At 29.1% G+C, this 24,592-nt stretch overlaps 1 protein-coding gene across 1 annotated transcript; it reads right to left on the minus strand.

Moving 5' to 3' along the window:
- Positions 1-3,387: 3,387 nt before the first annotated feature.
- Positions 3,388-20,513, minus strand: Phum_PHUM031590 (Down syndrome cell adhesion molecule precursor, putative; the record flags this gene model as incomplete). The annotated part of the gene is made up of 26 exons (XM_002422988.1): positions 3,388-3,482; positions 3,578-3,704; positions 3,798-4,006; positions 4,087-4,251; positions 4,339-4,479; positions 4,556-4,894; positions 4,977-5,213; positions 5,294-5,421; positions 5,478-5,619; positions 6,011-6,153; positions 6,233-6,386; positions 6,469-6,663; positions 6,734-7,017; positions 7,090-7,393; positions 7,478-7,758; positions 8,298-8,448; positions 8,530-8,706; positions 8,813-8,935; positions 10,201-10,482; positions 11,206-11,367; positions 11,434-11,696; positions 12,733-12,877; positions 14,509-14,755; positions 14,838-15,172; positions 19,622-20,260; positions 20,432-20,513. 26 exons carry the CDS (start codon positions 20,511-20,513, stop codon positions 3,388-3,390), a joined length of 5,550 nt encoding a protein of 1,849 aa, XP_002423033.1.
- Between the last annotated feature and the right edge of the window lie 4,079 nt (positions 20,514-24,592).

The raw sequence follows: 24,592 nt of genomic DNA on the forward strand, positions 1-24,592 counted from the left end.
AAATTGCTAACGTTTACTTGCATTATTAACGAGTTTTATAACACCCTCCAGGAATTTCAACTCGTTCATTTTATACTTATTTTTTTTTTCTACGAAAATCGACAAAAATAAAATTTTAAAAAAATATTTTTTCCTTCTCATTTTCATTTTCCGAACTCAAATAATAATAATAATTCAAATTTGGAATACATATAAGCCAAGTCAACAGTCAACAACAACAACAACCAAATTCAGCCTGAACCTTTTTCTTGTTGTTTTTTTTTTCGCTTACGACTCCAAAGCATTCAATGATAAAATTATGGTAGTGAGAGAGAGAGAGACAAAGAGAGAGAATGAGCGAAGAAAAGGATAGTAAAAGAGAAGGCAAAGGTTGTAAAATGAAAAAAAAAAGAGTTAACTTTTTCATAATCCTAGAAAAAAAAATTACTGGATCACAAAAAATATGATGGGGGGAACAAACAAACCCTTATTTTCCCTCCACTTCTTTCCCTCCCTCCTCCCCCTATTTTCCCCTCGTTCGATTCAATATTTTGATACTTTTATGATTAATGAATAAAGTAATATATCAGTTTTTTAGTTTACATCTATAAATCTTTCTTTCTTTTTTTTTTTTATAAACATGGCGCGATAAATAAAAAAAACAATATTTTCAAATTCTTTTACGCACATCATCAAAAACAAAAAGAAAAATTATTCGTGTGGATGAGTATATCGCGGATCCTACATTATTTAATAATAATAATAATAAATTTTTTTTTATTCGACACGAACCTTAAGGTTGAAGAGGTTCGAAAAAAAAAAAGTTTAAAAATTTTGCTTCGTTTATCATATTCACATCATATCACCCCGTACGTACCTGGGGTAAAATTACCCCCAATTATCTAATTTCGTTAATCGATGCTTTCCTTTTTTTTTTTTTTTTTTTTTTTTTAAAAAAAAAAACGTACAGATAATTAGAGCCTAGTGTAGATAAATCTTTTCAAAGGTTACAACAACCACAACAACAACCAGAACAACAATAAAAATTTATAAAGGATGTACGTAACAAACAAACCAAAAAAAAAAAAAAAATTTTTTTTGTTGTTTGCGTCGGTCTGAACAAACTACACATTTCTCCGATGTGTTCATCGACCCCCCCCCCCCTAAAATATTTAAATTCTTATCAATAAAAAGTTAATTTTTTTAATTTAAACAAAACAAAAAAAATTTTTTTTTTCCTATTCCAAACATGAAAAATCAAAATAAAAAAAAAAAAAAAACTGAAAAATGGAAAACTTTTTTAACGAACGTTGAAAAGAAAGAAAGAAAGAAAGAAAAAAAATGAATAATAATAATAATAATAAAAGAGAGAGAGAGACAGGCAGTTGAATCCGGGTGTGGCTTCGTCGGCATGCAATCCTTCATTCATCGCATCACAAAAAAACCCCCCCTCCTCTCCCCAGAAAAAAAAAAAAAACTCTTTTTATTGTTTTTGTCACGCCAACTAAAATCTCAACGATTGAAAAAAAAAAACGAGAAAAGCAAAAATTCAACAAAAAAAACAGAAAACAGGAAACGAGAGAGAGATAGAGATAAAAAGATAGAGAAAGAAAATTTAAAAAAAAAAAAGAACCAAAATGATGATTAAGGCCGTTAAATTACAATTTCTTTGGGGATACCACCTAAGAATTTTTTTTTTTTTTTTTTTTTTTGTAAAATTAATAATAACATATATTATGAAAAATTTTTAAACCACGCGCACGCGCACACGCACACACACGCATTTAAAATCCATCAGAAAAAATTAATTTTTTTTATCGGAAAACCGATACTACTTACTTTACTTAACAAAAAAAAAAAAAAGAAATTAATTAAAAGTGACTAATGGCTAACAATTCGTCAAAACCGACAAGTGTGACCGTGTGTACCTCCCCATGGGGAGGGGGGAGAAGGGAGGAAATGGCGGCGGCAATATCTAATGACATTTAAAAAAAAAAAAAAGTGAATTTTAATGATGGATGATGATGATTATGGTGATGACGATGATGAAACTTTTTCCTTTTTCTTTAGCACCTTTTCTTAAACCGACCGGAAATAATAAATCAGTTTTTACTCTTTTATTTACTTATCGTGTTAACACCACAAAGAATGACAAACTTTCAAAAATATACGCGGAGTGTAAAAAAAAAAAAAATGTCGTTAAATAAAGAAATAAAATCAAAGGAAAACCAACTCCATCATCCCAACTTTTCCTTCCTCAAAAGAATTATTTTTAAAAATCGACTCATTTTTCATATTTTCGCACGCGGATAAAAAAAAAAAAAAAAACCATTTCCGGTTTTTCATTAAAGAAAAAATTTTTAAATTCACTCACCGAAAATGTCTTCTCAACATCATTTTCGTTAGTTACAAATTAACCGCCAGAGTTCAGCATCTACCAATGAGATGTAACTACGTCGGAAAACAAACGAACGAACGAAGGCAAATCGAACGAGGTTTTTTCATTTTTAAACTCTCGTTTTCTCTGAAATATTTATATAAAACGAAAGTTAAATATTAATAATAATAAATAAATAAATAAATAAATTTGATATTAAATCTCGATTCGAACCTAATTTTCAAACGGCGATAGTAAAATCTCTCGATGAATTCGATTGTCTCGGACTTCGATACGCGCTCAATTTCGTTGTTCTCTCGCAATGACTTTCATTCAATTCAACCGAATCGGAAAAACCTTAAATAAAAAAAAACAACCCAAAAAAATAAATAATAATAATAATAAAATGAAACGTGTAAAAGTTTCGAGGCTCTTAATAAATACAATCGATAGTTATAAATATTACCGGTGGGTGGTTCTAATTTGAAAACATACGGTGACAATGAGGCAAATGGTACTGAACTGCTACCAGGCCTCAAAGGTATGGAATCTCTTCTATCTCTCCCGGATTCGAACGAATACCGCCCTAATTGTAACATTCTGAAACGATAAAATAAAATAAAATAAAATAAATAAAACAAACAAATTTCTTTTTTTTTTTTTTTTACAACAGTCACAACATTTTTACGTTGAGATTTTATCTTATTATGGGCGTGCATTAATCGTGCATCCTCCTCCCTGTTACTACTTTTAATATTTGATTATCAAAAATTTTCCCAGATATAATTTTTCACTTTTACCTTTTTTTTTTTTTTTATTCAGGGGGGCGTTTAAATAATAAAAAATGATATAAAAAATAAACTCCACCCTGAGCTAAAATAATATTAATTATTTTTTTAAAATTCCGGAATAAGTTCGAATTGCATCGTAATACGTACAATTCAACACGAATTACATGCATCCCATTTTAATTTTATGCAATTTTATCATTATCATTATCGATGATATGGTGACTTCATAATTATTTTCACTTACTTTGTTTTTCCTCGTCGGGAAAATGATGTTCTTTCGTAAGGCCTCGAAGATTCCGCTAAATTACCTGCATCGGGTCCGTGGTAAATAAAATCTTTAGAAAAAAAAATTATTATTATTATTATTATTATTATTATTGTTTTGTTGTATTGTTGATGACAAGTTTTTTTTTTTTTTTATATTTACCACTTATTTCTGCATCCGTTTCCGAACCTAAACTATCACATTCGAAATCTTCATTTTTTGATAATTTAGTAACAGTTTTTCTTTTAACTCTTCTATAATTGCTTTTAAAATTTTGTTTACTCGAATCTACCTGTAAAAAAAAAAAAAATAATAATAATAATAATAATAATGCAAAAAAAAAAATGGCGACGGGAAAAAACTTCACGTGCGAAAGAGGAATTACCTCTTTTAATTTCAACGTTTCCGCTGATGTTAATATCGAATCGTTATATATAAAACTAGATATCGGGGTTCCTCTACTTCTGTCTCTTTCTATCTTTTCTATATCTACGCTTTTCCTATCGATGGGAGCTCCCGACGTACACCTGGATTCTTCGGGAGTTAATTGATTCAATTGAAATGTTGCGTACGGATAAATATCTTCCGAATATTCTGGAAAAAAGTAACAAGTGCGTAGCAATTAAAATATCCATAAAGAGTTTTTTTTTTCGATGATTTTCACGTTTGAAAACCTGGAATTCTTTCCAGCGACGATATATCTCTATCAGGTGAGCGAAGTGGTTTTTTTACAGTCGCATAATATTGTTCTCGTTGATGAGCATTTTGTTTATTGTCCAAAATAGCACCTGAAGAATGGGAATCTCTTAAAATCACTGATTCTCTCGATGCTGCAGATCCTTAAAATTACAAAAATTATTGTTATGGTACCATATTTGTTTTAAAAAAAAAAAAGTAACAAAGTTAAAATTTTCTATCATGCTTACTCTTGCTCCAACAATAATAAACAACAAGGACGGCAGTCAAGATAACAAGGCAGGAAGTAAAAAATGGTAAAATTAGTCTTAGATCAAGATAAAATGGCATTTCTGCTTGTCCACTATGCCGAGTCAAACTTGGTGAAGCAGCTGAATGTAATACGTTAAACATTATAGTAAAATACAAAATTTTAAATTGAAAAACTCTTACAAATAAATTTCTTACCACCAATATTTTGAAGAGTGTAAAATTTATATTCACTTTCTATCGAGCCAGCATTATTATGAGCTTTAACATTAATCACATATTCTGTTCCAGGTTGAAGATTTCCAAGAGTGTAATATTTTTGTTTAATTAAACTATTAGAAACTAATGTCCAATTTGTTTCATCTTTTCTTCTGTAATTCAATTCAAAATATGTTATCGGACAACTATTGTTTAACCACTTATCCAAAAACAATAAAACAAATGTTGTATTCGGAAGTAAAAATTCTTCTTTGGATATTTTAATCGGTTTTCTACCATCTGTTGTTGCAGATATGATAGAACTTTTTTCTCCTTTACCTGTAAATTTAATAAAAAATTTTTATTTCATGTTTGCAATAATGCAGAAAGTTTTTTTTGTAAATAAAATTTTTTCTCTAACCGATTGAATTATAAGCTTGAATGTAAATTTGATAAGCTGTTCCACAGTGGAGATCATTTAACAAGTAATTACTTTGCTGTCTACCAATTTTAATCGATTTCCAATCACCTTTGCTTTTTTTATAATGTAAATAATAACCTCGAATTAAAGCTCCTCCATTATCTCCTTGTTTCCATTGAACATTGAGACTAGTTTTTGTGGCACTAGTGGCATGAAGTAAAGGTGCAGAAGGAGGAACTAAAATAGTTATTTATTCACTCATATTAATGCAAATGATGATTATAAAATAAATTTTATTAATAATATGGCAAACATACTTTGAACCTGTAAGTGATATGTAATCGAATCAAATCCATGTTGATTTTCAACTTGACAAGAATAATTTCCTGAATCATTTCTGATAAGATTGATTATTTGAAGTGTACCATCATTCATAATTTTAAACCTACAAAGAATAAGTGTTCAAGTATTTGTTTTAAAAAATCAGTAGTTTTAACTCACCTGGAAGAAGGTTCAATGGGATGAGACCATCGTTTCCAATGTAACAAAGGCTCTGGTTTCCCCACAAATTTACAAGAAAGTCTTGCATCGCTTTTCCACGGTTGAGTTACGGTGATACCAAAAGAGTAAATTGCAGCTCTTACTGGAAAAAAAAAAATTAATAATAATAATGATAATAATAAAAATTATTTTACCACAATGTTAAACAAACAATTACTTGATATTTGTCGTATTTATTAATTTATCATTTAAAAGTTAAATTTAAAAAATAAATAAATAAATTTAAACATTTTAATAATTTTTTAAAAATGAAAAAAATTAAAAATTTTCAAAGTTATCGTTGAACGTTTTTAATTGACTAAAAACGAAATGTTCGAAAATTTACCGACGTGACGTGGTTTTAATTAATTTATGCAAGAAATCGTTTTATAAAGCCACGATCAAAAAAAAAACCGCAAAACGTAACGGAAAAGTAAATTTAACTGACATTGAATTTGATGAGAAAAATTTGTTTGTTTTAAATATTTATTTACCTTCAGTGTTTGGAGATAAGATAACCGGTGAAGTTCTAGGACTTTCTCCGACTTTTGTTGATGCAGCCACCGTGAATTCATATTGTAATCTTTTATTTAATCCTTCTTCTTCGTAACTGGTATGATCAGGAGGTATGGAATATCTAAACATTTTTTTTTAAATGCATTATTATTATATTTTAATCTAGCGCATGCCATTTGTTTAATTAATAATTATTGTACCTTTTAGGTTTGGCATCTGGAGAATTACTTGCTGATTTTATTTGAAGATTATAATTTATTAAAATGCCATTAGTGCGACTGGGTGGTAGCCAACTGACTATTATTGAAGTCGGATTACTAATTACCGCTTTAATTGCTCGAGGAACTTCAGGAACTGTTAATTGTAGGTATTTTTAAAATACTTGAAAAAACACTTTTTAGAAACAAAAAAGAAAATTTATCATTTATTAGATTACCATCTTCATTTGTGAGGCATTGTAAAGGAGGGCTTGCAACTCCATCACCAGCATTTGTGAATGCCAACACTTGAACACTGTAATTGGTAAATTTTTGTAGACCGTGTATTACAGCACTTAGGGCTGTTGTGATTTTGGTCATGGGTTTATCCATTTCTTCAAAATCTTCCAAATTTTCCCACATAACTTTATAACCTGGATCAAAGCATGAAATGTTTAGATTTTCAATTCTTCATTTTAAAATCAGGACACGTATTTTGAGTACCTTTTAAATGACCGTGAAGTTGAGTATCAGGCACTGAGTTCCAAGACACTTGTAAACTTTGTGAAGTGAAAGCTGCACAACGAATATCTTGAGGAGAAGCACTTGGAACATCTTCTAAAGTTAATGCTAAAGCTTCGTTGGACGTGGGACCAGGTCCTAATGCATTATAAGCTTGAACAACGATGCTGTATTTTGTAAATTTTTTAAGGTCTGTGAGAAAGGTTTCACCTCCTGCACTACTTCTACTTTCAATATTTTTATATTGATACTGATCCTCTTTGAGTCTAAAAAAATGTTAATTATCAAAACAAGTTCTTTTAATTTTGACCAAAAAACGTCTGATATCAAACAATAACCTTTGTTCTTTAAATCCCACATGGTATCCCAATATTTCACCGTTCCAAAGTTCACGTTCTGGAGAGTCCCACTTAACGTGTAATTCTGTTGCACTCAATGCACTTGTTTGAACATTTCTAGGAGCTCCACTAGGCACTTCACTTTCCGTCGTGATTTCTAACACATCACTTGGCAAACTTTTACCAAGTTCATTTTCGGCAAACAAACGAAACTGATAAGTGACAGCAGGTCTTAACGAACTAATTAATACGGAAACTTGATTCACTGGAACTGTTATTTGGGTTGTGTGTTCCAGCCAAGAATCTACAAACACACGCGCGCACACACACACACATAATTATCAAATTATTTTATCAAAATTTTTTACATTTAAATTAGTTAACCCACCTGAATCGATTTTATATTCAATAATGCATTGCAATATGGGAGAATTACCATCTTGACTTAATACCCAACCCAATTTAACAAATCTGCTACCCTTTTCTATAACGTGTATGTTTCTTGGAAAATCCGGTGGTTCTTGTACAAATAATTGCATTATCATTTCATCACGTCCGAATGAATTTGTCGCTATGCAATAATATTGACCACTATCTTCACGAAGGGTGGTAAATATTAACAATTCGGAAATTATTCCTTCAGTAGAATTTAATTCTTTTATGCTGTGTCTAAAATGTATTAAAAAAAATAATAAATTTTCATTTTGTTTTTAACGCTAGCTGGAAAAAAAAAGGGTTTTTAAATTTAAACGATGGTTTAAAAGGTTTAAAGGCTTATGTGACGCACACGCACACGCACACCCACCCACAAGGATATATGTGTTTTTCTCCCATTTTATTATACATTCACGGTCACCTTTGTTTTTGAATTTTTGATTAGTCGAACGTGTCACTTCGTTTAATCCCATTTCCCTTCTTTTTTTTTTTTGTTCCCGTTTGTTTAAAATTCAAGATGGATTTTTATTTTAAAAAAAAGGCCCGTATTCGTTAGAAATTTAAAAAAAAAAAAAGGGATTAACGTTTGTTTTTTTTTTTTTATAAAATCATATTTCCAGTATTTAATTAAACCGTGTGACGTATTTAAAAAAAAAAAAAATTAAAATTAAAATTTCACAAACGTATATATATATATATATATATTTTTTTTTTTCAGAGTTATCGTGGAAGGAGATAGAATGAATATTGATAATAATAATTATTTTTTTTACCTGTAGTCAGATGCAGTGCCGTCCATTGTTAAACCAGATTTTCTCCAAACAATTTTAATGGGTCTGTCACCGGTGACTTCACATTTGAGTACAACGCTCGAACCTAATTTTGAAGTTTGATTTTTATGTTTCGAATAAAAATGGGGGGGTGCTAAAATAAAATTTTTTTTTATTTTAAATTCGTTTAAAAAATTATTTAAAAAAAAAAATTATAATTTAAAATTAAACTGACCGTTAACGGTTAAATAAATTCTTTTACTTAAACCCGTACCGATACCATTGAAAGCTTCGCAGACGTAATAACCTTCGTGTTCTTCTCCCAATTTTTCAATTATCAATGATCCATTTGGATATATTTTTATATCGGAATTATTATCGATTATGTCGTGATAGGTACCCGGTCGCTTACCTAAAAAAATTTTTTTGGTTTCAGGTACAAAAAAGTTTCCGTTCGATATCAGCGTTATAAGGTACCATAAGAGAGAAAAAGAAAGAAAAAAGAAAAACTTACTCACCGATTCCCTTTCTCCAGGTAACCGTCGGTGTGGGATTTCCTTCGGCTTGACAATCCATGCTATATTTTATAGCTCCTTGAGGTCCTTGATGATTTTCTGGAGGTAGAGACCATCTTGGAGGTACTGTGATAAAACAAATTAAAATTATTTCGAGAAAAAAATTTTCTTTTTTTTTTATTACTTCATTTATAAAAACAAAAGCTTAAAACATAGCTTAAAGCTTATGCTTAAAATTATTATTATTATTATTATCATTATTATTTGTGCTGTGCTGTGTTGGTTCGATCGTGTTTTGTGATTTTTTTTTTTTCGGTTGCTTGTGCAATTATTATTTATTTTTAAAATTTGCCAGGAAAAACGAAAAAAAAATGGAAAATAACATTTATTAATTATTATTATTATTTGGAAAAAAAAATTCATTCGGAATGCCATTGAATGAATGAATGAATAAAATTCATTCTCGTCATCGTTTTTGTTTGTTAATCGTAATATTTAAATGGAAAATTCAATTTGTATTTAATTCCGGAGGAAAAGCTTTTGACGGTTTAAAAGCGTTATAATTCAAAGTTTGTTTGTTTGTTTGTTTGTTTGCCTTGTTTGTTTGTTTATTTTTGTTAACTGAACTCGGATCATTAAAATTGAAAGAAATTTATAACAATAGATATTCGTTTGATAAAACATGGCTACCTAACCAAAACCGAACGACGGCAAAATAATTTTTTTTTTTTTCAAAAACAACAATTTATTAATCGTTATTTACACGTTAAAATTCTCTCTCTTTCTCTCTTTAATCTCGTTTTATTTTTATTTACTTAAATAATTTTCTCATTTGTTTAAAAAGATTTTTTTTATCAAAAACTTTTCTCTCTTCCCTCCCCCTCTCCCTCCTCCTTCCAGAAAAAAAAACAAAATGTTCATCAATCATATTTTTTTTGTGTAATTTAAAGTTTTTCGTTTAATATTATTTAAAATTATTTAATATTTTACTCGTGGGAAAAATAATTTCGAGTCGACAGATTCCTGTCGTCACAATTGGGAAAACTAAATGAACGTTTCAACATAAATAAATAAATAAACAAAAATCGATGGAAAATGTTTAACGCCGTTTTCAAAAGCTTTTCCTCTTGAGTTTAATTATTATTTTTTTTTTTAAATTACGTCGACGGTAACGACGAGTTATTATTATTATTATTATTTGACCGCCATTTTTTTAAAAATAATAAATAATATATAATAAAGAAAAATCAAAAAAAAACAAAAAAACAAAACTAAACATGCATCATGCATAAGATTACCATTGCGAGAGAGTGAGTGCGTTTTTTTTTTGTGCGTGAGCGCCATTTCATGCTGTGGGACAATCCTAAATTAGGGGGATCTGGGTACATTACCGCTAACGACCAGCTCAGCCGTGTATTCAACAGCGGCCACTTGGTTGGCTGCTCGGCAGGTGTAGTTGCCGGTATGCGAAGCGGCTAGCTGGTCCACAATAACAGTACTCGAATGTGTGTCTAAACCGACTATTTTGAGACCATCCGAAGGCAGCGGTTCGCGATCTTTGAGCCAAGTTATCGTAAATGGAGGATCGCCTTTTTCGACGACACAAGAAAGATGGGCTCGCACTCCCTCTGATAAATCCTTGTTAAAAGAAAATGGGGCTATCCTAGGCGGTACTGGAAGAACCAAGCAGGTTTACTCTTTTATAATTAACTACACCCAATGCTATTAAATACTTGCCAAAACGAAAACTCTTTCAACACTCGTTGCTACGAAGACTTCTTGTAGGGAAGAGAGAGAGGGGAGGGGGAGAAAAAAAAACAAGACATTAAATATATAAAAAATTTCAACTAGGCACAGGCACAGGCTAGCCGTACCATGGACAATTAAAGCTGCCTCATGGCTCACTTGGGCTGCCTGATTTCTGGCGACGCATGTGTAGTTTCCAGCATGTGATGGAGCTGCGCTTGCTATTCTCAATGACAAATCATCTTCTCCGTGTGTGTACGTGGTTACTCCTTCTGGCAATTTTGGACTTCCGTCAAAAAGCCATTCTAAACGTAGTGGTAGGTCGCCAGAACTTATGACGCAAGTGACCAAAACTCTTGAACCTTGTTGTATATCTGATGGAAAGCTGAAAAGCTCGATTTTGGGTGGGACTGGAAATTTCAATTATTATTTTTTCTCGGTAACATTTTTAACATAAATCATTAAAACTTGACCTAGCTTTTAAAATATTTGCGCGTTCATACATTTCCTCATCTAGGCACGCTTCCACACACCCTCACACACACACACACACACACACACGCACGCACACTCATCCATAGACAAGTTATCAAATTTTTAATCAAAAAAAAATTTTTTTAATTATAATTTTGAAAGGTTTTAATTATTACCTTTAACTTCAATTTGAACAGTTTTCGAATCGTGATGTCCTTGTTTGTTTTTTGCCATGCACATGTACAAACCTCCATCTGATAAATTATCGACCTTACGAATGACCAAAGTTCCATTCGGTGACACTTCTTGCCTTCTATTAACCGGTAACAACTGTCCATCTATCAAAAAAAAAAAAAAAACGAATGATATGAATTCGTTATAATTTACAAATTATATATTTTTACCTTTTTCCCAAACGATAAAAGCTATCGGATAACCAGCAACAGGACACTGTAGGATTAAATCGTGTCCAGCAACAGCAGCTATGGTATTCATGGGTCTCACCATTGGGAGACCATAAATGTTAAGGCGAGCCGAATGGGAAACTGAACCCACTCGATTTTTGGCAGTGCATTTGTATTCGCCTCCATCTTCCACATTAACGGAACTTATGTTTACGTGTGATATGACGTCACCGTGTACAGTCACATATTGACCAATCACAAGCCTTCAAAAAATAAATAAATTTTATTTTCGTGATCTTCCTTGTGACAATGAAAAACGATTTTTACATATATGAAAATTATTTATTCATTATTTAAATTTTATTTATTGGTAATTTTTATCACATACCAAATGAATTCAGTTTTTATTTTTTTATTATTATCATCATCATCATTATTATCGAGAAATTTTACAAAAAAAAGGAAAAAAGGGTTGAATATTTTAGCCAAATGTTACCATTTGACGCCTCCTTTCCCTCCCCATCTTTTTTATCATCTGCTTTTGTTATTACGTTCACAATAATTTAAATTAAGTTTATTTTTCGCAATATTAATATTATTATTATTATTAAACAATTAATAAATAATTAAGAGTCGACTGAAATTATGTTTAAAAAAAAAAAATTTTATATAAAATGATTTATTACTGTCGTGATTAAAAAAAATATTTTTATTTTTTTCTTCGACACAAAATTTTCAAATCTATCCCGTAGCCAAAAAAAATCTGTGAAAAAAAGCAAAAACGAAAAAAAACAAACGAAATCAAAAAAAAAATTAATTTTTTTCTAGAACAATCGAAAATTATTTAAAACGGGACAATAAAAAAAAAAAAAAAATCAACAGGAATGACACAAACACGTCAGCCCTTCGGGTTTCTTTCCTTCTCTTTTTGATTGACTTTCCGCCATTTTAAAATGGCGACTAAAAAAATATTTCAACCGATATAAAAAAAAAACATAAAATTAACGACAGCAAAAAAAAAAAACGACAACGTGAAATAAAAACCCAATTAAACCGATTTTATTTGTTTTATTTTTATTTTTTGTGTAAAATTCTCCTCTCTTTCTCTCTCTCTCTCTCATTTTCCCAAAGGGTTTTTTTTAAAATAATTATTTACCACCCCCTCCCCTCCATCCCTCTCTCTTCCCACAACCAAAAACCCCCACGTAAATGCGAAAAATTTATTTAAATAAAAAAAGGGGGGGGGCAACAAACATAATTAATAATGAAAATTCGATTATATATTTAATAAAATCTTACCGGTCATTTTGCGGAAGTGAAAAACCATCTAAAACCCAAGTGAAATGAGGAGTCGGATTTCCGGTTGCTATACATTTTAAAGAGACCGAGGGTCCCGGTTGCATCGTCTGCTCAATAAATTTATATATTAAATGAGGTGAAGAATCTGAAATTTAAAAAACCGTCAAATTTTTATTAACTATTAATTGAATATTTAATTACTTGTGTGTGTGTGTGTTTAAAATTATTTTCTTTGTTGTTGTCTGGTTGTTTGTCGTCGTTTGTCGTTTGTTATATATAATTAACATTTTAATTCATTTGTTATTTAACGAATTTTTCGATAATTTTAATCCAGAGGCGTGTGCTCGTATGTATACGTAACGATAAAACTTTTTATTTATTGATAAAATTAATTAAACTTTGTCAACCGCCATTTTTATCATTCCAGGTCATTATTTTTCCTTTTTTCTTTTTAAATTTTCCGCGCGTTAAAATTTTTTTTTTTTACGCCGCGTTTTTATAATTTTTTTAAATGTTATATTTTTTTTTTTTTTTTTTTCAATAAAAAATTCATGGGAAAAGTTTTGTAGAGCGAAAAAAAAAATTTTCTTTTTTTTCACTTTTTAAAAAATTGATATCATTTTTTTGAAAACATTATTTTTTACTTTTAGACAAAAAAAAAAAAAAAATTTGAAAAAAGGGGATGCGAAAGGGAGGAAAGGGTAAGGAGGGGGGGGGGGTTAAAATGAAATTTTATTCGTGTGCGAAATAAAAAAAAAAAAAAATCGTGAAAAATCAAGAGAAAAAAAAAATTTTCCAACATAATTTATTAATGTTTCTTTTTTTTTTCTTTCTTTTTTTCCTGTGATTATTATTTTATATGAAACCGGAAGTTTCTTTTTTGTTAAAAAAAAAAAAAATTCAAAAGAATTTACACACGCGCACGCGAGCGTGAGAAAAAAATTATTATTATTATTATTAAAAATTTTTTTTTTCGTAAAAAAAAGTCGTAAATTTTTTGTTGAATAAAGAACGCTTTCAATTATTTATTTATTTTATTTTATTTTTTTTCCAGAAGAAAAAAATAAATTTTTCTTTCCTCATTTCAATTTAAAAAATGTCAGTTAAAAAAAAAAAATTTCCTTCTCCCCCCCCCCAAAAAAAAAAAACCTTCAAATTTGATTTTTATAAAAGGAGACACAATTTTTCTTTAAGGAAAAAAAAAAAAAAAAGGTTTTTAGAGTTTGTATTCGTCGAACCGTTAAAAATAAATAAGGCCACGTCAATTTCTATTAGCTTATTTTTACTTTTTAGGTAAACTAAATGCGATTTCCCCTCCCTCTCTCTCCCTTTCCCCCCCCAAAAAAAAAATTCTGTAAGTTTATGTATAAGAGAACTACAAAAGTTGATTGGAACAATTTTTTTTCCCACCAAAATGAAATTGTTTCCTTTCTCTCTCTTACTGATTTCACATTGGAAAATTTAAATTTTGAGAAAAAGTGTGAAAGTAGGAGCAGGGGGAGGAGGAGGAGGAGAAATTGAAAAAAAGGTAAAAATTTTTCTTATATTCGTTAAAAAAAAATCTAGAAAATTCTTCTATATATATATATAAGAAAATGTGAAAATTCCATTTTTTTTTTTTTAACAAACGTATTGAATGTGACGTTCATCCTTTTATTTTGTATTTTCGAAAACGAAAAAAAAGAATGAGTTTGAGATAAGTTTATAATACTAGTATTTGGTCATTTTATATTATTTATAGAAAAACTCAAGTTTGGAAATGAAAGAAAATTTTACCTCCCAAACGTATTTCGGACGTTCCCTGTGACATTTCATAATCGTTTTTAGCAAAACATTGATACATTCCCTTATCATCTCTTGTCAGCCTGTTTATCTCCAGCCTGGAATTTTTATCTTGGATTATTTTCATCCTGTGCGACGTATTCCTTATAATTAAACCATCTTTACGCCAATATATTGTCGGAGTTGGATGACCCGTGACAGAACATAATATTGATGTATCGTGATTTAAATCAACGGTTACCTTTAATGTAAAAAAAAAATTTTTTTAAAAATGTAATTTGTTTGTTTTCGACGACATTTTAAATCAGCTGTTAAGAACACACCCTTTGCGGCATCATGTGAATAGTTATGGGAATCAAAACTGTCAATTGTAATTCAATCCTTTCGCTGCCCATCGAATTATTTGCTATGCAAACATATCGTCCGTTATCGTTTAAACCGACATTTTGAATTATCAAAACTCCTTCTCTTATGTATTTTTTTTCGCTCATCGTTAATAATTCAAGATGTCCGCCGGTTTCGTAATTCGTTTTGTACCATATGTAATTAGGAGTAGGATATCCTTGCGATGTGCATGATAAAACGGCCGTTTCACCTTCTCTAACCGGTGACGGTGATATTCTTTCGTGATATCTCGGAGGCACCGATCCTCTACTTTCTGCAAGAAAAACAACAAAAGAAAAGTAATTGTAATGTGATAATTTTTTTTACACAATTATTATTATTATTATTTAAAAAACTTTACCCAAAAATAACAATGATAATGAATGGTAATGAATGTGGAAAAAAGCAGAAACGAGGTTGAGGAAAACTGGAGAAATATGGAACGGTTGAGTGATTTTAAACGTTTTTAATTGTCCGTCCCCCTTGCTCCCCTTACCCCCTTTACTCCCTTGCCTCCCCATTTCCCATTCCACCCTTACACACACAGACACTAATGAAAGCAAAGTGCTTTGCATAATGGGTTTAGTGAATAACTGGAAAATTTTTCTCTTTCTCTCTCTCTCCTTCTCTTTTTTCCAGTTTTTTCGTTTTTAAATTTTTTTCTTTTTTTGAATGAAAAGAAAATGGCGGGAAAATTTTTTAGTTTTTTAAATTTTAAAAACCCTGGAATGCCTGGAATGAAAAAAAATGAACGCGTGATTTATTATTTTTACGTGTCAAAAATTCATTGATAATTATTATTCGTTCGATGATTATGATGACGTCATAAAATGAATTTTAAATTTCCCGCCATTTTTTTTATACATAAACTAGAAATTTAAATGTGGCGTATCGGACAGACTACTCCAGTTACGAAAACGATAAAAAAAAAAAAAAAAAACGGAAGGGAATATAAATTTTAATTGTTATCACGTGATTTGTTTTTTCTTTTCAAAATGGCGTCTTTTTTCGTAATTAACAAAGTAAATGAAAATTTACGCGCGTTATTAATTATCATTATTGCGTTTGGAAGAAAATAATAATAATAATAATAATTTTTTTAAATTGATAAATAAATTTTTTTTTCAACGAGTTTTTATTTATTTATTACCGTAATTAATAAATTAATTATTTAATTATATTAAAATTGATGTTGCGTAAAATTTATTACAAAAAAGTAAATAAAAAAAAACATGGCAGGAGAAAAGTTGTAATGATAATAATAATAACCTGTTACTACGTTTCGCGAAAATATTTCTAGAAATTTTATGAAAAAATGTGGAAATAGAATAAAAAAAAAAAAAAGTTTTTCTCATTACAAAAAAATCAGATGTGAGTTAACCTACCGGAAATAATAATAATTTGTTAAAAAATTATTACCGGAAATAATAAATGATTTTTTAAAATATTTTTTTTTAATTAACAAGAATAATAATAAAAGCAGAAGACAAATATTATCAAAGATTGTTAAACACGTTACTTTTTCAAATTTTTTTTTTTTTTTATTTAATTAACGGATTAACTTTTACAATCTTAACTTCCTTCTTTCCTTCCTTCCGCTCCCCAACTTTATTATTATTATTATTATCATCATCTGCATCATACTTTTTCTCTCTCTCTTTCTCTCTCTTGCAAAGAGTTTTTGGAATTTTTATTTTTTTTTGTGTTTAAACTTTTTTCACTAGGACTTTTATAGTTTTGTAGTTTTAATCTTTTATTTTAGTTTTAACAAAAAAAAAAAAAAACTTTTAGGTTAGTTTTCTTTCTTTTTCTTTCATTCATTTTTTTCTTTCCTTTTTTTTTTTATTCTTTTTCTAATGTTAAATTTTCCGTTTTTTTTTCTTTTTTTCTTTTTTCTTCTTCCTCTTCATCAGGTTTTTTTTTTTTTTGATTTATTCTTTGGTTCATTAAACTTTTTCACATCTTTTCCTTTTTTTCTTTTTTTATTTCCTTTTCTTATTTAATAGAAAAAAAAAAAAACTTTTTTCTTTTTTGTAAAACTAAAAATTAATCGCCCATTTACTACTTTTATTTGAGTTTGAAATAAAAAAAATTTTTTTCTAATGCCACGACGAATGCATCGTCGTCGTCGTGTTCCAAGGGGGAATGAAAACGAAGAAAAAGAAACTAAAAAAAAAAATTAATAATAATAATAATAACAGTAAAAAAAAAATTCGACAAAGATTTTTCCTTTTTTATTATTACCCAAACCCATTTTTTTTAATTTTAATATTCAATGAATAAATGAAGGAATGAATGAATGAATGAATGAATGAATGAATGAACGAGACCTTTTCTTTCTCCTTTTTTTCTCTTTCTTCTTTTTTCCTTTTTTTTTTTTTGTACTTAAAACCCGAGTAAGAAATATAATCGCCATTAAAAAAAGTATTGTTTAATTACTTTTAATTAAATAATTTAATATCACCGTAAGCTAAACGTTATACTTAATTAATAATAATAATAATAATAATAATAAGTTTGATATTATAATAAAAAACGAAAAAAAAAGGTATTGTCTGTCTTTAGAGGGAAAAATGAATTATTATTACGTTGTAATTTTTTTTAATTAATTCTCATTATTATTATTATTATTACTATTATTATTGCCATAATTATTATTTTTTTTAATTAACGGTACGAGTAATTATTATTATTATTATTATTAAAAAAATTGATATTTTATGTTAAAAAAAAAAATTATTATAATTATTCGCGGTTAAAAATTTGCTTGAATTGAATGAAAACGATTCGAGTCGACAAATTATTTTTTATTATTATTATCATTATTATTATTATTATTATTATTATTATTATTATTATTATCATTATTATTATTATTATTATTATTATTATTATTATTATTATTATTATTATCATTATTATTATTATTATTATTATTATTATTATCATTATTATTATTAATATTATTAATTGAAGTGACATTTTTAACACTTTTACGGTTTACGGTCCTGTTTGAAAAATTTTTTTTTTTGTAATAAAAAACTGGAAAAAATGAATTGGAATCGGATTGGGAGGGATGATTAAAGAATCCCGTGACATTTTTTAAAATTAACAAATAAAACCGTTAAAAAAAAAAAAAAAAACTGGATATTATTGATTTAATAAAAGAAAACAAAAATGAAAATTCCAGCATTGCATTCAACTGGAGAGAACTGGAAACTTTTCAGACTCGATACATTTATTGCGAAAACAAACGTTTTCAAATTGTTTACGTTTAATTTTTTTTTATTATTTTTTAATAATGAAAACCTGAAGGCGATGAAAATTTCATAAAATGCGGTTATATATATCTATTCTCTTTCCAGAATATTCTACCCGATTACAAACTCACCCCTTCGTCCTCATCCCCGTCCTCCCCGTCCTCCCCCTCGTCATCGTCATCATCTACCTTTTATTTTATATCACACCACGAAAAGCTTTTTGAGGTAAAATAACCTTTCGAGATGATCACACGTTATATTCGCGTATGTAATCAAATTTGTTAAAAAAATTTTTTTTTTTTAGGCGCGTTTCGTTTTATTAACAACCTTAAATTCGACACGAAAACAAAAGGTTACGTTCGTTTTATTATTTTTTATCCTCTTTTATCCTTTTTTGTAAATTTAAATAATTAAACATCCTTTCCACGGCTTCTCCTCCCCTCCATCGCCTCCCCTTCCCCATCCTCACAAAAAAAAAATTGTAATAAAAATTAAATAAATTATTTTTGATATAATATAACATTTTTGGATGAATAATAATGAAAGAGGAAAGAAAAAAGGATCATATCGTTTTATATTTAAACAACAACAACGGGAACGATGACGACAACGACAACAACAACAACAGCCACCATGATTTACGATATAATCATAATTTCGAAACAATACAAAACAACAATGAAATGAAAGGTTTTTAAGATAGATAACTCGAATCGTATAACGTGCATTCGTGTGTGTACGACCACATTATTTCCGGTTATTCATAACCTTTTTTTTTTTTTTTAAATGGCGTGAGAGATTGTATATACGTACTTCCGGTTCATTATTCAATATAAATTTCATCATATCTTAATTTCCCGAAAAAAAGAGAAAATCAAAACAATCAATTTTTTTTTTTTTTTTATTAACAATTTGATATCGAATCTCTTTTTTTCAAAAAAAAAAAAAAAAAACCCGTTAAATTAATAACGAGGGGGGTGAAGGTGTGAAAGGTGAAAGAGGGGATGAGGGGAGAGGAGGGTACGTTTAATATAAAAATAAAATAAAAATAAAATTTAAAAAAGTTTTAAAAACAATTCACATGAAAACTCCGATGATGGAATTTATATTAAATTAAACGTCAAATAACAAAAAAAAAAAATTTAATAAATTAAATTAAATTTCAAAATGACGACGACGACGACGACGACGACGACGTCGACGACAACAACAACGACTATAAATAAACTATAAATAATACTGCTATAAACTATAAAAAAATTAAACACGTTTTACGAATCAGTTCAAATAATCAAAACCAATAAAAATTTTTTTAATGGGTTTAAAAATGTTAAAAAAAAAAAAAAATAGAAAAAAGAAAAGCTTTTAATGAAATTAAAAAGAAGGAAAAGTTATCTCATGGATAAAACTGGAGAAAAAAATTTAGATTCCAGAAGAAATAATATAAAAATTCTTATTCTTACCTGTTATTATAATTCTTCCATACGTCGAACTTTCAATTGTTTTTCCAGTTATGTGATGAACCGTTCTACACCTGTACGTCGGATGACTGTCCGTTGACGTCACAGAATAAACCAATAATTCTCCAGAGGGAAGCATGTGATGTTTACCATCCGAATAAGATGACGAGGGATATATATTAAACAAAGAATCTTGTACCCACGACGTTATGGATATTTGATTTTTAACAAAAGTTGGTATTTCGCATTTTAAAACGGCCGTGTTACCCGTAAAAACATACGTGTCTCTAACGATGACGTCATAATGTTGTTTAACGATGGCGCGAACGTTAACTTCTCGGCTTATCACTCGTCCGACGTTATTACTCGCCATGCATTGATAACTCGTCATGTGTACGTCTTGCCTGTAATTTTCAGCTCCGAACGGTGGAAAATACAAACTTCCGTTTTTCATTATTTCTCTCACGTGTGTCACCGGGGTGACACTCGTTCCGTCTGTCATTATCCACGATATTATAGGCTCGGGTAAACCGTGTGCCGTGCATGATATGATCGCACCGATATCGTTTAAAAATTCTAATGATGATCTTGGTTCCGTTACGAATATCGGACCTTGAGTTTCCGGTCCTGTTACCGACAGCACTGAAAACAAATAATAATAATGATAATAATTTTTTTTAAACATTAAAACCCTTTTAATTTGTTAAAAGATAATAATAATGGAACACATGGAACATATTATTTTGAAAATATTTTATAGCGCTATAAATGAAAATAGGTTAATATAAAATTTTGATATATATAAAAATTTACTGTCATAAACAACCTGTTGGAAAAATGACGTCGTCGCGGTTGTTGTCGGTTGTCGGTTGTTGTTGGTTGTTGTTGTCGTCATTATTATTACATTTTAAATTTCTCTTACAACAATCTCTTATAATTTCTTATTAAAGTTTATGACGTGTATAATTTTTTTTTTTTTGTTAAAACGTCACCATTGAAATAATAATAATAATGCTGTAAAACGTGCTGTAGCATCGTATAATTTTTTTTTTTAATGAAAAGTTTTCATTTTCGTCCAATTATAACGTTTGTCGCCATTAAAACAAAAAAAAAATTACGAACATTTTATTTAACCTTTTTATAAAGGGAATTTTTTTTTTAATTGCGACATTTTTTTTTTGCTGTCGTTAAAAATTTCTCCCTCTCTCTCTCTCTCTCTTTTTCTCTCACTCTTTTTATCGATGAAAATTTTCCGCTACCAATTTAAAATCAATATCGAATAAGGAGCGAAAATTTAAAAAAAAAATTAAATTAAAAGCGTTTAAGGAAAATGTGAAAAAAAATGCTCCGTTGCACTTTTTCAGGTTTTCCTTTTGATGAGCCCAAAAAAAAAGGAAAATATTCAATTGGGAAATAAAAAAAAAAAAACCGAAAGTTTTTCTTTGTCTCAAAACTTTTGTGGTAAAGGTAGAAGAAAAAGGGAAATTTTTTTTTTGTCGGTTTATGAGAAGCGCTAGAAAAAAAAGACAGAAAACGTCAAAGCGGAAAAGGTAAAAAAAAAGCAAAAAAGGAAAGAAAGAAAACCTTTCCGTCAATGGGAAAAAAAAAACTGAAATCCATAACACGTCATATATTCGTTTCACCAAACAAAAGAAAAAATTTCTTTTTTTTTTTGAAAAATTTTTTATTTCGAAAACCTTTTTCGAGCCTTTTCCTCTCCCCCCACTTCCCCTCTCCCCTAAAAAGATAAAAATAAAAATTTGATCGTGCGCGACACATATCACCGAACAAACAAACACCGAAAATTTTTTTTTTTTGTTTATAAATTTTTTTTTTCGTAAACTTCGAAACTTTTCTTCCGGAAAAGTCCCTTTTCCTTTTTTTTTTATTCCCCTAATTTGTGATTCATTTCGAAACTCAAAAAACTAATCTTCCGGAAAATCCTTCTTCTAAGCAGAAGAAATAACTTTTAATTTTAAAATTTTTACTTTTTTTTTTAAAAAGTTGAACAAGAGCGAAAGTTTTGCAAAAAAAAAAAATTTTTTTTTTTTATTGTTAACTTTTAAATATAATTATTAGCTATTTCCTTACTTAAAAAACACTTTTCACCTTACCCCCTCCCCTTCTCTCCCTCTGTTCGCTTCTCTCTTCCTTTCTCTCATTTTCACTCTCTCTCTGTCTTTTAAAATTTAAAACCCATTTTTTTCCCATTTAAATTTAATAATGATATTTAAAATCTCGTTGTTTTTTTTCTTCCCCCCCCCGCGTAAAAATGATAATAATAATATTAATAATAATAATGATAAAAGTTTAAAAAAAAAGAAAATTCGATTGCAAAACAATTTATTACGGTAATGTAATTTTTTTTTCTTAACGGAAAAGTAAAAAAAATGACGCGTGAAAGATTAAAGAAAAAATAAATAAATAAAATGAATGTGAGAGAAAAAGAGAGATGGATATACATATATAAATATTTCGATAATGAGAAAGAGAGAGAGAGAAGACGGAAGAAAAAAAAAATCTTGTAATGGAATCCGAGAGTTCATTCATATTATGAATGTCAATATTAAAATATTTCAAATTTTTTTTTTTTTCCTTCCGAGTGCTGGGGATATAAGGGGAGTAGAGGGAGAGATGGGGGGCTTATTTGATTTTTTTCATACCTGAAAACTAAAAAAAAAAAAAAATCCGGGGGAGAAAAAATTAAAAAAAATTTTTTTTTTTTTTTTACAGGTGACGAAAATAATTGAAAATTGATAAAAAAAAAAAAAAATTATCGAATTCGAAAATTTCTCTCTCTCTCACACTACTTCTCCCTATTTCTTCCTTTTTCTCTCTCTCTCTCTCATTTTCTATTTTCATTTTTTTCTTATATTCATATCATTTTTCACACACACGCACACACACGAAAATCACACAAGAAAATTTAAAAAAAAAAAAAATCAATTTAAACTTTTTCCACCATCATCATCACCAATATCATCATCATCATCATTATTATTATTATTAAATTTGCATAAACTCCAGTGAATTCCATACGATGTGAATAATAAAAAAAACGTGACGTCATCATGTTTCGACACCTTTAAGGCGTTATTAATATAAATTATATATAAATATTATCGAAGCGATAATAAACGACGATTATTGATAACGATGATGATGATTATATTTAGAAAAAAAAAAAATAATAATAGTATCAAGATATATTATTTATATATGTATGTGGTTTAAAGTCGTTAAATAAAAATTATTTACGGTTTATACAAAAAAAAAAAAAGGAAAAAAGGAAAAAAAGGAAAAAAAGGAAAAAAAAGGTTTTAGTCATTTTTTTTTACTACGTAAATATAATCGTTGCTTGCCTTAAAAAAAAAAAACTCAAAATAATTTAAAAGTTTCTAAAAATAAACTTTAATAAATTTTCTTTTTTTTTTTTATTCCAGACACGACCTCACTGGAAACAACAGAAAGAAAAATAAATACTGGAAAAAAAAATACCTGGATGGAATACCTGGCATGCCGGGAGGGGTAATTTACTCTTGAAATCCAATTACTCGGAGGTTAGGTGTAGAGGATGCTTTAGGGGGGAGGGTTCTGGGATTGGATTTACCACATCCGCTAGGAGTAAACCTTCAATTTGATGCCTTAAGGGAGCCCGAGGTAACCTGGTTAAGTCTGAAAAGGGGAAAAATCGGGCCAAAAGTCACCAAGTTGAGAGTCGGGGGTTCAAATTTTGAAGGTGGGAGTTTAATTTTAGCTTGTCCAAACAAGGACAGACCTGTATCTAAAGAAGAAGATAAGTGACCTAAAACCCTTTCGAGATATTGGGGATGCGTCGACCTTTGTTCGAAGGGGTTAAACTGGGTACTTGATCCATAGAGGGAAAATGCGACTTGAAAGAAAGACAGATGAACGACCAACAAAAAAAAATTCTCTGGAAACTCGCAGACTATACGAAGAGGCAGGAGTGGTAGTAACAAATCGGGATTGCCTCTTGAAGAGTAAAAAAAAGGAAGTATCGGGTTCTTCCTCAGGTGAGATTTCCACTTTCGCGAGTGTGTATCTGATGGTTCTGGCTTAGGAGGGGGTTGAGGCTGAAATACAGGTTATACTCCCGCGAAGGCCTCTCCCTCCAGGAAAAAGAGCAAGATAAAAACGTTCTGGAGTTTTAATTGAGTGGTAGCTTCGGCTAAGTTCCAGACTCTCCCTGCTACGGGTGGGGAGGTTAGTGCGAAATTCATTTTTCCTAGGTTAACCAAAAAAAAAAAAAAAAAAACGAAAAGTTTAATTATTCTCGATCTTAATTTAATAAATACTTTTAAAAAAACATGAAAATCCACAGAAAATGGAATGTGGGAGAGAAATGGGAAGGTAGGAGGTGGAAGCGAAAGCGGGGGGCGCGAGCGGTAACAGAAGGCGGGGCGAGGAAAAACGTAAGAATAATAAAAACATTTCATTTTAAAATAATAACTGTAAAAACAATTTTTTTTTCATTTTTCTCTCACTTTTCTCTCCCCCTTCCCCCTCCCTCCCACTTTTCACTCTGTCAAATTTTTCTTCTGTTCCTTTAACAAAAAAAAAAAAAAGCAACAGCAGAAGAGAAAGAATCGTCATAAATAAATTTAAAGAGTTTTTTTTTTTTTTTTTTACTTATAACGTAATACATGACAACAATAACTATTCAAAAGTCTTTGATTGCTAATAAAAAATGTCAAATAAAAAAAAAAAAATTTTTCTCCAGCAAAATACTGAACGACAGCAAAAAAAAAAGAAAAAAAAAGAAATAAATAAATAAAATTGAAAGCGCAAGAAATTGAATAACAAAACGTGAAGCAAACGTGAATTTTTTTTTTTTCGCTTTTATTATTATTATTATTTTTATTTTTTTGCTAGCGGAAATTTTTTATATACGTTTGCTAGCAAAAAAAAAAATTACAATTGTTATGCTAAAAAAAAAAAAAAATAAAGGAAAGA

Source organism: Pediculus humanus, genomic scaffold (genome assembly GCF_000006295.1).
Source record: "Pediculus humanus corporis 1103172107383 genomic scaffold, whole genome shotgun sequence".
NCBI lineage: Eukaryota > Metazoa > Arthropoda > Insecta > Psocodea > Pediculidae > Pediculus > Pediculus humanus.